At 48.9% G+C, this 14,962-nt stretch overlaps 1 protein-coding gene across 1 annotated transcript in view; it reads right to left on the bottom strand.

Annotated features, from left to right (window-relative positions):
* LOC119102786 (protein amalgam) overlaps nucleotides 1-14,962 on the bottom strand; it is a gene marked incomplete in the record, with an annotated part of 84,484 nt that overhangs the window by 3,640 nt on the left and 65,882 nt on the right. The window contains 3 exon segments of the mRNA XM_037226240.1: nucleotides 2,824-2,951; nucleotides 10,382-10,444; nucleotides 12,565-12,775. Of these exon segments, the coding sequence (XP_037082135.1) occupies nucleotides 2,824-2,951; nucleotides 10,382-10,444; nucleotides 12,565-12,775 (402 nt within the window).

Genomic DNA, 14,962 nt, shown 5'->3' with positions numbered 1-14,962 from the left:
TATCTATATCTATATCTAGATCTATATCTATATATATATGTTATAATATATTATATATATATATATATGTTAATATATATATATATATTCTATCGTATCTATCTAATCGAGCTAGTCTATCTATTCTATTCTATATATTATATATATATATATATATATATATATATATATATATATATATATATTTTCTCCCGACCACCGCCTGCTCTTTCGAGCTATGTCCAGCTCATAACAATTTCCCACCTGCATGTCCACTAACCTGCATGTCTCACCTGCATGTCCACTATATTATATATATATATATATATATATATATATATATATATATATATATATATATAGTTTCCTCGGAAGAACAGTGAGACGAGTGTAAATTATGAGATTGACGGTACGAGAAATAGCGGTCCAGTAAAGCTCGAGAAAAGTAAACCAGGCCAGGAAAACGCACAAACCAGGATAACGAATCGAATGACGCCCGCTTACCCTTACGAAAGATTACAGTCAACCCAAACGTTGGTGTTTCAAGCCACTGTCATGCTTTGGTTGAGAGATAAATAGGTGTCACATTTCACTGTGATGCAAATAGATAGGGCAATCTGGCGAGAGGCCATAGCCTGCGATGGAACACTGTCTGATGAGCAGACTCCATTTATTTCAAGAAAAGAAGTGCCTTTTCTGAACCGCTTTTAACGAAAGCATGTTACGTAAAACATACTACGTCCCGGGAAATATCCCGGGTGCTATTGTCGGTATAATTAATAACAACTGCGTCCGCTGTTCATATTACTTTTATTAATGATAGGCCTTATAATAACAGTTATACACTATGACCATACCTTCTGCCCTTATTTGCCCTAGCTCAAACATTGAAAACGCCGTTTTGGGAGCCCCTATAGCTGGGCAGTTATGTCGTACGTGTTAAGTGACTAGTGTTGTGAGGCTACTCCGCTCCCCTCCACCGCTAATTATTTTCACAGCCATGGCCATGCAAGCAGAATTGACTTAAAAGGCGACTATAGCGTAAACGTGCACTCAATTGCACTCAATCACCCACATTGCACTCAAAAGTGTGCGGTTGTGACCAGCACTTGTCCGAACGCTACAACTTCCCTCAGTGAGAAGACCGGCGAAATTAAAATGAGGCCATCTACGTCATCATCCGCTCCAAGAATCATTCAAGATGTGTGAATATTCAGGTCACATAATCTCACGATTTTCTCCCGACCACCGCCTGCTCTTTCGAGCTATGTCCAGCTCATAACAATTTCCCACCTGCATGTCCACTAAGACGCAGAAGTGTCCCGGCTAAAGGAGAAATGCATCGTTCGTCATAGGGGGGCGATAACTTTCAGTATATTAACTATGCAGGTGCAGACCGCTGAGAATGCGATGATAACTTATCCTGATATCGCTCCGCTGGGGACGGCGTGAAACGTCCTGGACTCGCGGTCCGGCGGTACTGCGTACGAGTCCAAAGTCGCTAGAGTCTGTTGTTAGTATTGTTTGGTCCACCCGGTATGAAGCTATGCCGTCGTCTGGCCGATGGGAGCGGCCCAGGCGTAGCACATCAGTCGCATGGGATTTGCGGCACGAAACTGTCCCTGCATTTTTGCCTGGCTGGGAAGGTCTGAAGGAAAATGATGGGTCGGACTCAAGATGCAAATCCGCTCACATACTGTGAAATGCCATCAAGTGGATGGCCATGCCCGTAACAGAGCCGGCAGCCGCTGCACAACATGCATGGGTCTGAGTCCAAAAGCGAGAGCCCGAGTTCCGTTGTCGTGAGTGGCCCGAGTTTCGAGTGCACCCCTGTCAGATGACGTGGCTCCACCCGAGTTCCGTCGTCGTGAGCGGCCCGAGTTTCGCGTGCACCCCTGTCAGATGACACGGCTCCGAGCCCGGTCAGTTTCACGGTTCATGAGTCCGAGTTTGATTCCTAAAGGCTTTGACTCTGGACCTGACAGTTCCCTACAGGATTGAAAAACATAATTATGCAAAATTTATTATGAACAACTGTACCTCGTCACAAAAAAGCGCCAAGACCAAGTTTCGTACAAAATTATCAGGGGGTTAAGGTGTGAAGGGTACAGCTTACATCAGGGCTCATTATGACGCAGCTCGAAATTAGTTTATCCAAACAATAGCCTCCCAATGTCTGGTCAAGTCAGGCTGGAATCGTGTTGTTATTTACGCATGGACTGATAGCTTTGCTGACTATCTAGTGGCCGATGTTAAATCTTATCCAACTTAACGCACACCTATCCTACCAGCCACAACTAAACAAAACTCAACCAACCAGTCTCGTTCATGCAACCCAATACGAACCAATAGATACAGGCATATTTAGCAATACGCCCTGCACCAATCCCAATTCATTTGCAACATGATTTGATTCGTTTGAATCGAATCCATAAAAGTTCGTCTGTCCGGACTACGAGCGTGTGCGATTCCGAGCGATCGTAGAGCGTGTCCGAATCCGGCCGATCGCGGAGCGTGTCCGAATCTGGCCGATCGCAGAGCGTGTCCGAATTCGGCCGATCACAGAGCATGACTGAGTCCGGCCGACCGCAGAGCATGACTGAGTCCGGCCGACCGCAGAGCGTGTGTGATTCCGGATGATCTCTGAGCGTGCCTGAGTCCGGCCGATCGCAGAACGTGTCTGAGTCCGGCCGATCGCAGAGCGTGTCTGATTCCGGCTGATCTCTGAGCGTGTCTGAGTCCGGCCGATCGCAGAGCGTGCATGAGTCCGGCCGATCTCAGAGCCATCCACGCCTGCCGCCCGGTGTGGTCGAAACCCGCCGTGCCGATCTCTTCTACCCTCACCTGGTTCCGGTGTAGCCACTCTACCGAGCTGGGTGGCTCGGGGCTGTAGCTGACCGTGCAGGTCAGGTTGAGGTCACTACCACGCTGGATATAGACGCTGCTGCCACCCAGGATGCGGGCCACGGGCACTGCGGCACAGACACGGAGAGCGTGAGGAAGGGGGCGGCTCCTGACCATCCAGCCCCTCGTCACAACAGGAGCAGGACGTCACGACAGGGTCACGGCGTCACATCGTCCCCGCATGAGAGCACCACCACCGCACCAACAACAAATGAACCGTGTTGGCACCAGCGCATGGACGACATCAGCACCAGCACCTGCACATCAGCACCTGCACATCAGCACCATCATATGGACGGCGTCGGCACCAGCACATAGACGACATCCGCACCAGAACATGGACGGCATTAGCTGTCCTGTGACGGGGATTTCGCAATCGAGAGCAAACGGAGATCGACGGAGCGACAATAAATTAAACGAACTGCACTTTGACTCTCCAGACGGCATTACTGGCATCGTCAATTTGAGTGTTTTGGAAATGAAGGCCGTATATTTTTGCAACCGATATGTATGGATTTGGTAAGACACATCTATAGAATTACCATCATGTCATTTTATTAGAAATGTAAGCACCACTGTGGTCTGCAAGCTGCCTCGAAGAAAAAAATCCCATCCCAAGAAACCTGGTGGATTTGGCACGTTTTTGGTGCCGCAGATGGACATCTACCGAAACTGGAAATCCCTCATACGGCGCAATGGCGCTGTTAAGTTAATCTAAAGGATCCTCAAGATTTGGCGCCTAGATTTCTCGCTGTATGTGGTAACGTGGTTCAACGTGTTCTGACAAAGGGCAATCATTCTTCTTGTAATGGGATTTGTTCCAATACAATCATTTTCAGATGTTATAACGACCCTCCAGTATCGTTTCTCAGATGTTCGCCAGATAGGCAAACCAACAAAGAGAAAACATCGAGTTTTCAATGATCGGAGCAGACGCACAGCCTGAAAGTCTTCCAGGGAGGGCCCGATGCCTTGAACGATCCCTTCTCATGGGGCTGAGTTCCCTGGGACCACCCTTATTTTACCATCTCTGTTTCTGAATCGTTCCTGCAACCACCCCTATTCCACTGCTACTCATGCTCGTGTTGATTCCGGAGGAGTCCTCAAGAGATTTTTGTGCTCTTTAAGAGGCACAATACAACTTCAAGAGGCACAATAGCGTAGTCAATGAGGGGTGGGGGTGGGGGTAGGGTTGAATCTATACCTCCCCTCTTCCCCCTCCTGGATGTCGCGGGGTTCCTCCGCTAAATTTCGGCCATGTCAGACACCCACAGGGTTTCTAACATATAAAAACGGTTGCGAGCCATCACAATAGGATGCTGAGGCAAAACAGCTCTTTTGGATCGACAAATCATGCCCAAACTTTATCAGATATTTCTTCCACTCGAGGTCGTCTTAGAAGTTCTGAACGTTACGAGAGAGATGTATGGATGTCAAGGCTCTCGGAGAAAGACGCTTGCCAAAAAAAAAAAAACACACAAAACAGAGCGATGAAGCGATAAGAAGTTCTCTGACTGAAGAACCCTCGTGACACGAATTTGGCTCCCTCCTGGGCCAAACCCTGGCGGCGCCACTGAAGAGGCGTGAATAGCCTCTGGACGGACACGAGAGGGATCTTATTCGAGGTCAAGACACGGCGAGGATCCCTGTTTTTAAGGTCCAAAATTTCGCGAACTGGGCTCTTTTGTCCGTGAGAGAGGGTCCTTTTGGAGATAAGAATTTCAGGATAACCCCGGATTCGCCGTTAATTGAGACTACACCCCTGCTCTTAAGCTACAATCATAGAAGCAAATGTGATACATGGGCGGTTGAAACGGTGATACACCCATACTTTATGGATAGACAGCTCTGATTACAACAATCTAAAATTGACAAACTATTACAGCAATTAGAATGTACAAAATGAGCAAATCTGAAAGAAGATCTGAGTCTAGAATGCTCAAAGGGAATATATTTGAGAGAACATCTGATCCTGAAATGTCCAAAAGAATATATGAAAGCGGCGTTCGCAGTTTTTCCCATGCTATGCCAACCGTAGGTTCTACGAATGCGTTGAAAGTGTGCAGTCAACAGGATGTCGCCTAAGACTATATAATGACATCGTAAGACGCATGGAGAAAATCATCGCAATGGCGCACATATAGGACTTAACACGATTCTGCACAAGCAAAGCAGCCATTTCAGATACATTTTGACAATCGAAAGACTAATCTGCACCGTATTAACATGGCCCTCAGTATATTTTTTTAATGCTCAAGTTTCATTGGTGCCCGTGTGCTGTTTTAGGTGCACTTATCTGCTCTTACAACATGCCTTCCGATGTTTTCTACATACGGCGCCAAATGTGGCTCTCTGAAGGCGCTGTCAGTAGACAAATGGCATAACATAGCACAATGGCGCCTTGGCCCACCTCAATGGCACCGTGCGAGGATGAAAGAACGCACTGTAATGGCACCCAGACTGGACGTATTTCTTCTATACAATAGAAAATACCCATTTCTGGCCTATTCCCGCCCCCGCCCCCCCCCCCCCCCCCCCACAAAGTGAAAGCAACATTCGCGGCTGTCCGTACGCTCTGTGGTACCGAAACCTAAAACTGAAGATGCTTCGTAAGAAAGTGAGAGCTTTATGATCCTCATGGATCTTCACGCAAAACTCCGAATTCGAAAATGGGAAATGTAGTACTACAAGACTATGAGAGCATATGAACGCGCCGTAATAGTTCAGATTATTTAGAATAAGGACGGCATAATTTGACATACTTTATACACGCCAATTCCTTTTTTCTGGTTTCTTAATTCTGATTCCTTAATTCCTAAAACTAATGTCGTTACCCGAAGCGAAAAAAAGGAATTTGTTTTTAATGCTAGCACAAAGGTATTCTGGACGGTTATGGCGCTAAGTCCAAGGCAAGCGCCAACAAATGTATTTCCTATCTCACAGGCCGAACGAATGTGACAAAAACAAGAGGCATGTGTTTAAGTGGTGCTGTTGAGTATGGCACTTCAACGACAATGTTGTTATGCAAAACAGCGGGTCGTTGGGACACAACACATATTTTTACGATTCGGTTCTCGTACGGCGCCAAAACTAGCGTCAAATCAGGATGGACTTCCGCCGAAGGAATTTTTCCTTATACAGCGCCAAACAGTCCAGTTGAGCGCCAAGAACTCCACAACCGGCGCCAGTGCTATTCGCACTGGAAACTGGATCGCATCAGCACCAGCACATGTATCGTATCAGAACCAGTAACACATGATTCATAACTACAGCCACCAGTACCTAGGGTAGCCAGATGTATATCAATGACAGCCTGGGGACGGGCAGCTCACCATGAACATTCGAAACAATGAGGTTCAAAACTATTCAAGTTGCCGTGTGGAAACTACGGTAACCACTAGCAAACCAATGGTGATTAAAAATAGCATGGTAAGTTTCTACTTGCCACCTCTATGGTGGGACGAAGGACGCCAACATTTCCGCTGGAGCGGCAAGGAGAGTTGTGGGGTAGGCTGAGCACTCATGTTTTGTTTTCAAACAGCCACGGAACGCTGTCAATGGCTTTGAGAGGAAAGACAGATAGATTGCCTTGGATGGGAAGTGTAGCCACGGAACGCCACCGTGCCAGAACAGAGCTAATCACGTGCCGAAAAGCCTGTTTAGAATCGCTGGCAGCGATGGCCGCGATACATACGTTCAGACTAAAGATGCAGCCTCCAACCAGCCAATTCATCACACCTGGCCCGGAAAGGACCTGGCGAGGTTCTGCAGGTAAACAATTCTCCATCACAAAATAAAGCATCCTTTGCTGGTACATCAGTTTTAAAGGTTTCCAAAAATTACGGGCACGACATGATTATGAAAAACAGCATATTCCGAATTTTCTAGCAGGGACCTTAGTGATAGAAAATCCCAAGGCTACTAGAGAAAGCTGCGCAGGCGTGACGTCACCATGCAACTAAATTTTGGTAGCCCGCAGTATGGCTTTTGGTCGAGGCCACGAAAAAGTTGTTAGATACTAGTCACGTGATTAAAGGCGGAAATTTCACCATTGAAGTGGATGGCAACCCCTGCCCTACATTTGTATTTAAATGTCATGTGAACAGATATTCTAAGTTTGCATTTCAAACCTTCTAAAGACAAATCAATACTAGAATCCAATTCCAAAAATAAATCCTACTAAGCCACGTTTTCCGCTTCCAGCACCCACGCCACGTCGGTCGAGGCCAACGCACGTAAATATCTACATGCAATGCGTTTTTGTGAAATGAATATTTATATGTGAATGAATAAACATCACGTGTGATGTTCACATCAAATGAATTAATGGGCAATGATTGTGCATATATCTTCGTACTGCAGTACCTACATGAAGTGAAATGTGAAAATAAGGTAATGTGAGGAGGTTAGGTGCCAAGAAATTCGCTGTTGCTGTGCTTTGATCCGCCTAAGCGTTGGTTAACTTGCAGACGTGTAATGTTGGATGGGTTAAATAAAAATGGCGCGCAGAAAATGATACACTGCCGCCCTAAAATATTCCTATTAGACTAATTCGGAGCTAAGATATGGGCTTTGACTCTATAACTGGCAGAAGGTGCGAACTTGCCAGAAATCTCTCCATTTTACAGGTCAATTCTGGCATCGTGAGCTGAAATGGCGCGCGCTGTGTTTAAGCCCCCAGGGTTCATCCACTCACTATCCCCATGGGGGCAGACCAACCCTGCATCCACCCTGGCAACGCTCCCCATAAGGCTACAGGATGTGCGCTCTAACTTATCAATGCACATCCCAGGGTGCTCCAAGCTCGTTTGGCCCGCCGTATCTCATTTCGATCCTATGTTGTTGTTGTTGTTGCGTGTTGTACTCTTTTACATAGACTGTTCTCCAGAACTTTCGGCTAGAGTTCTTCGGGATAAATCACTGGTGAATGGGCAACCCCATCTGTCTGTCGGAGGGAGGCTGGGAGCGCATTTCAGTAATAATTTTGTGGCTCTGGTGCCATGTTCCCAGCTGGTGCCATTTGCCAACGCTATTTCCCAGCTGAAAATGTTTCATTGAATGTGCTAGGATGAAAAAATCGGCCCATGAAAATATTTGTGCTTAAACCAGCCGGCGAAGAATGGCGTTTTCACGCTGCCCTTGTGTTGGTGCCGTATGACTTAGTCCCATGGTGAGGTCACGGAATCGCAACCCAGAATGCAGTAATGCCGCATTTCTTGGCCGCATTTCCTTCTGGAATGCGGGTTATAGCATTGAGACTGTTGTGAAACATTCGAATCCCGTGAGTTAGAGGGTAAAAATGTGGAATTCTGGCAGCAGTGTTGCAAACTAAATGCATCGACTTTCCTGTAATGGTGTATTATTCTTGCTAGTATGCAGCGTAATAAATTAACGACACTGCCCACGATCTGAAGTATTCAGCATTTCTGTAGCCATTATAAGTGCAAAGCCATAAGTTAATACTTCGATTTTAGAAAAAACAACCTAATGTTTGATACGATGAGGTACAAGGTTGAAATATCTAGTACTCATTACTGCGCAGTTATTTGAAATTCCATTCTCCTCCATCTGCTTCGCCGTTGGAGACAGTCATCATTGCGTTTAATGTGTAACTTGGTGCTACAGAATTCCGTCCACCAGGTGCTTTATCACTGCTCTCAAGGAATAATCACTGGTGTTATGCAAACAGCGTTGTGCATTAAAAGATCTGGTATGATATTTCTAATACACAATCCGTGCATAGGACCAAAACATGAAAACGCAGCACGCAATTGTGCATGGCTCAATGCTTGGTGATTTCTGCCGACTCAGCATGGTAGTACAGCGGGGTTTTGCGGGCTGGATCCCTAGCTGACCGAGGCGAGGCGGGCCGGGCTTCGGGCTGACATTTTGAGAAAAAAACTAGCTCCTCTAGTTCAGCACACTCGCGTCAACACACATACTGGCGCAATGATCAAGCCAAATCAATATTTGATTCGTTCCGGGCACCTCTTCTACAAGGCACTTTGTGAAGCTGACCTCGTCCGAGCCGAGCCGAGGCCAGCAGAGCCGGAGCGCTTGGTCGGCGCCGCCGCGGGGTGTCTGAACACGTGACCTCTCACCCGCCCCGGGCTCCACTGGCCAAACGCGCACTGCCGCCCCGCCCTGCTCTGACCTCGGCCGAGCCTCTGTCATTGAGGTCGCCCGCCGCTCGGCGGCGACGCCGGGGACGTCGATCGGCAGTTTACGGGAGGGGGAGGGGAGGGGCGACTTGACTCCGTCATCAGTTGCATCAGGACCAGTTCCGAGACGGGCCGCGCTCGCCCTTCGTTTCCACAAGCACAGCGGAATGCTGACGACGGCTCTGCCGGAGTAAAGCCCCACCAGGACTTAAGTCCCTACACGAAAGCCATGGCTCCGACCGCCTCCGTGTGACGTGCCGTATGATGGCTGGTAGACCGGATGCATGGAAGACGGCTCCGTCTACGTACGGAGCGTCGGCCCCAGGGATAGTCCCAGCAGTTCTGGTCCAGGTTGATCGGTGCGCTGCCACCCTCAAGCGGGATACAGCTTGATGAGTGCGTTATTTTTGGGGACGGAGAGAGGCAGGACATGGACAGTGAAGCGAAACAGTCATGGCCCTTTGATCCTGGAGACCTATCATGAACCACGTTACAACACACCGCTCGAGGGAACACGGGCACGCACGCAGCCTTCATCCTCCAGTAGACTTATGCTCGCCACCGATCACGGTAAGCCGGGCGATGCATCGTCACGCTCGTGTGCAGTAACTGCGCCCACGGCAGGCGAAATCAATTCGGCTTCAATAAGTATCTAATACAAATGTATCAATAATACAAAAGCTATTCCGGACTGATGGACACTGAGAAAAGCATTAGCGAGAGGACTCGTCGGTTAATCGAGGCTGTTGGTGGCTAAAGAGACCCGTGACATGTCCTGTGAGACTGGCAGACCTGGAACGACGTAGAAAATCGTATGCAGTACAAATGTGTCTGAAAGCCCTTAAATCCTGACAGATGCATACAATTTCAAGAGGGTGTAAAAAAACATTAACCGCAAACAATTGCTAAGACTACGACTGCAGCAACAGATCAAACGTAAAACGGCCTCACAAAAGCTAAGATGATAATCACGAGCAGCTAGTCGCTCTCAAGTGTTGCCGGTTAGTATTAATTCAGTCTTCAAACATTGGGGAGTCATGCGGGTGATATTGTGTCGTAGAGCTCAGCTACGTCGCATTTTAACTCAAATGAATGTCATGAGGTGAGGATCACAGCGCACCAAACAAACGTTTCACGCATGTGAGTTCAGCCTGTTAGTATAAGCTCGCCATCCCAACGCTAGACCAAACGCACGGTTCACGCATGTGAGTTCAGCCTGTTAGTATAAACTCGCCATCCCAACGCTAGACCAAACGCACGGTCCGCGCATGTGAGTTCAGCCTGTTAGTATAAACTCGCCATCCCAACGCCACACCAAACGTCACACGAGCCTTTACTTTCAAAGTCCGTAAACATCTCCGTGGTGGACTCCACAGGCTCCTCGGTGGGCGGCAGGAAATCTGAAACGGTCAGGAGTACGTGATGGCCCTCTGCCACCGCCCACGCACCGTTCCCGGAGCCCGCACCTGGCAGCGGCCATCACTTGTCAATGGGCAAATAATTAACAAATTGCTGGGGTGACCCACTATCGTTCAACAATGTGTCGTGCAGGGGGCAAATTTGATCCCTCCGTGGCCTTCTGGCCTGTCCCGTGATTTGTTTTCGGACGTCATTTCTTAATATAGGTCAGAGCTGCTCGAAAATTGGTGAGAGATTTGCCGAACATGTTTTCTTACAAACAGCAATATTGATCGGGGGCGATTTCAGCTCCTTATTGAGAGAGGTATCTCTTCTGAAATTTTACGCCCTCTTACTGATGTCCGCCTCAACTCGGTCATAGCTCCCATGGCCTGTTCATATGTCTGGCTGTCCAGATAAAATGCGTATATATATTGAGTATGTACCAACCTCTCATGAATGTCAAACTTTGGCGGTGATGTTCCTAGGACGGTACTAGGGAGGAGTTTAAAAAGAGCGTGACAGGATACTGGTGACAGAACAGGGATTTGCATAATAATCATGTGCACTAAAATATTGCAAACCTGCCATTGGTCTGCATATTTCGACATGGTGCAGTGATATGTTTATAAATATTAGAGGCGTGCTTACTTACAGCAAACGGGGAGGGGGAGGCAGGCGTGCGTTAACCAAAGCGCTGGCTGTTTATTTGTCTATTTGGAGTCTCATTGGTTTTTAATGTCAGGCAAGTATGTGCATGAAATGTGTAGATCATCATAACTAATTACATTTAGTGCAGTGGCGGTTTCGATGAAGGCAAGGGCGGAATAACAAATACCGTAGCTGTCTGTAATAAGTCCATCTTAAACATCCTGGGATTGTCTATGTGCCCCTTTGGAACCCTGGGTACGCCTCTCGTGCATATACTTGCGCAAAAAGTAAGTGTGGATTAGTCGTGAAAGTCCAAGAAAATGTACCTTTGCTAACGCTACCGCCGGACGTACATCCCTGGATCCGCCTATGACAAAATGCACGTTTGGCTGTATTATCATCAGTGAAGTACTTGATTTGGACCACGAGGCAGCATCAAGTAGACAAGGCATGGAAGGCTGCCAAAATTACTCACGCACATCCCAGCACTTTTCACTTCTGTGACTCCACCCATGACAATGTTAACATATACGAGATCTTCAAAATAATTCATGTCATATAAAACAGCCTTGCATAACCTGATGCATCGCGTATTCTCCACGAAAATACCTGGCCTGGTAATATGTCAGGCATCATTAGGTGATTCAATGTACCTGTTATCAACATAAATTGTCATGTGATTTACCGGTTGAAGTCATCCGGAACTGCATTTTTAGAAACGTGGCATATGCTGATCGTCGATTTCAGTGAAAGAACGGACGAGTGACTCTTGGTACATATGAGGGTGGGAGAGAGGGACGAATCTGCTCACTCCCCCCCACCGTTGACTGACCACACAACAGCGTAGACGGAACGGAGATAACGACCGTCCAGGCTATTGATATGAGCGGTGTCTTGGATTCAATGGCACGTGAACGGCCAGGCCTGCAGAACGCCTGAATCTGATCGAACGCGGCCTGATATCGCAGCCGACGAGGCATGAGTCAGCAGCAGCAGACTTTCAGGCCTATCTCCGGCTCGGTCCGCCTCGTCTGTCTGCTTCGGTCACTTCTCCGAAACCGGCGAGCCCGCGGCGGGCGGCGCAGCATGGCCTCAATCCGCCTCACACCGAAATGGAGCGGGACAAGGTTCTAACACATTTATGGGCGGAGTCTTTGATCTGTTAAGGACGGGTATATCTCCCCTCGTCCCACTCCCGCAGCCAGCCCTCGTCCCACCCCCGCAAAATTTGTTATGTCCCGCTCGTCCCACTCCCGCAAAGTTTATTATGTCTCCCCTCGTCCCACTCCCGCTCGTCTTACTCCCACAGCCTCCCTTCGTCCCACTCCCGCAGTTTGTTTCGGTCCTTCCCGAGCGGGAACTCGGGCTTCTTAAAATTCGCCACAGAACACCGACAAACTAGGTTACGGGCCTTCCAGAAATCTCTCACGCTTCCCCGTTCGTGTCGTAACATCCCGTCCCTGTCACGTACCGACTACATTAAACTGCACATGGATGGCCATCTCCGGCTTGGTGCTGATCTGGCAGTCGTAAAGGCCCGAGTCGTTGCTGCGGGTGCCCTGGATTGCCAGCGTCCAGATGGCGCTGCCCGGATTGTGCAGCGCCTCGAACCTCAGGTCCGTCGTGTAGGTGTAGCGGCCGGCCGTCAGGATGTGCAGGTCCGCCTGACGGATCCAGGACACCTGCCGGAAGAGGGACCGTCATGGGTGCGGGTCTGCCTGACGGATCCAGGACACCTACTGGAGCAGGGGCCGTCATGGGTGTGGGTCCGCCTGACGAATCCAGGACACCTACTGGAGCAGGGGCCGTCATGGGTGTGGGTCCGCCTGGTGGGTCCAGAATACCTGCCGGAACACGGACCGTCATGGGTGTGGGTCCGCCTGACGAATCCAGGACACCCACTGGAACAGGGGCCGTCATGGGTGTGGGTCCGCCTGGTGAACACCTGCGGGAACAGGGGTCATCATGGGTGCGGGTCCGCCTGGTGGGTCCAGAATGCCTGCCGGAACGGGGACCGTCATGGGTGCGGGTCTGCCTGACGGATCCAGGACACCTACTGGAGCAGGGGCCGTCATGGGTGCGGGTCTGCCTGACGGATCCAGGACACCTACTGGAGCAGGGGCCGTCATGGGTGCGGGTCTGCCTGACGGATCCAGGACACCTACTGGAGCAGGGGCCGTCATGGGTGCGGGTCCGCCTGACGGATCCAAGACACCCACTGGAACAGGGGCCGTCATGGGTGCGGGTCTGCCTGACGGATCCAGGACACCTACTGGAGCAGGGGCCGTCATGGGTGCGGGTCTGCCTGACGGATCCAGGACACCTACTGGAGCAGGGGCCGTCATGGGTGCGGGTCCGCCTGACGGATCCAAGACACCCACTGGAACAGGGGCCGTCATGGGTGCGGGTCTGCCTGACGGATCCAGGACACCTACTGGAGCAGGGGCCGTCATGGGTGCGGGTCCGCCTGACGGATCCAGGACACCTACTGGAGCAGGGGCCGTCATGGGTGCGGGTCCGCCTGGCGGATCCAGGACACCTACTGGAGCAGGGGCCGTCATGGGTGCGGGTCCGCCTGACGGATCCAAGACACCCACTGGAACAGGGGGTGAGATCAGGTAAAAGGGATTAAGCTTCTTGTCCATGGACATGACCAGTGGAAACTGCCGTCCGGTAACGTGTTGACTCACATGTACTCAAAATAATAGACCAAAACAAACAGCAGGCAGGAATCTACTTATAAAACACTATCACGTCATACAAGTATTATAGTGACAAAACTTTTGCGACTGGTTCGCGCGTGCGACTAAGTACGTGCGAAAGAGTGTTGCTCAGGGAACGAGTGACACCAACAAATGTATACTTTTGCTGTTTCTATAGCCAACATGTAGTTCCGATCTAATCCTCCAACTAAATCCAACAAATCCTGAGTATCTGGAATATTGCCACTTAATTCGCTGCGTAGTCGTTCAAAATGTCATGAACTAAGACGGTGTGGTCATGCAACTGTCTGTAGTTGCCATTACCCGCCCATGAGGCCAATGACTGCCAACATTTGCTTCGGAATTATAAGAGATTAAAGAGAAAACTCCCTGTAAAATGAAGGGAGCCAGATGAACCAGGAGAGTTACCTCAACCTTCGGTATACTACGCTGTGTGTGTGGCGGTGACAGGCCTGGGTCACGTAAGGAAAATTCACCGGATTCCAGTACGAAACTTCGCAGTGGAGGCCTAGTCTGAATTACGGCACGCTCCTCTCGCAAGGTGCCGTTTTTCTTTCCTCTACCCACGGTTGCTGAATCTATTCAACCAATCGATAAACCCCTACCCAAGCCTATCGACAAGATATCATTTCTGTGCTTAGAGGAAATGCTCCACATCATATGATATTGAAGCAAGCATCAGATTTGGCGAAGTAAGCTTACTTATAACTATTGGCATCTATTTAAGTGGAAAACGTTGTGCCCGTTTCTGTCAGTCGTTTCCGCACACCTCCATAAGTTCATAATTGCGCCTACGGTAATCGCAAAAGCATCATGGTGTTCCTGCAGAAACGTCAATGCATTTTTAGGTTGTTGTTTATGCTTAAGTTTGACTATGAATACTAATGAAATTCGCAACACACACGATAGCTGTTTGTTGTAACAGACAAGTTAATAACGAAAATCAGCAACACGAGCTCGGGTGGGGGATCAAATTAACCCCCTAAAGGTTTTTTAAATTGCTTTGGAACGACGTGAGGACGTCGTGCTACATTTTGCATACCTATAGACAACTGAATGGCGGATCGTTAAGCACCAAAAAAATAGATGTACCTTGAAAGGTCACTGACCTATGGCAGGTCAAAATCAGGCCATGGTTTCAGCAGT

Source organism: Pollicipes pollicipes, unplaced genomic scaffold (assembly GCF_011947565.3).
Source record: "Pollicipes pollicipes isolate AB1234 unplaced genomic scaffold, Ppol_2.1 Scaffold_5724;HRSCAF=6776_pilon_pilon_pilon, whole genome shotgun sequence".
NCBI classification, from domain to species: Eukaryota; Metazoa; Arthropoda; class Thecostraca; order Pollicipedomorpha; family Pollicipedidae; genus Pollicipes; species Pollicipes pollicipes.
Note: the sequence above shows the minus strand (reverse complement) of the source record. Positions and strands in the feature narration are given on the sequence as shown.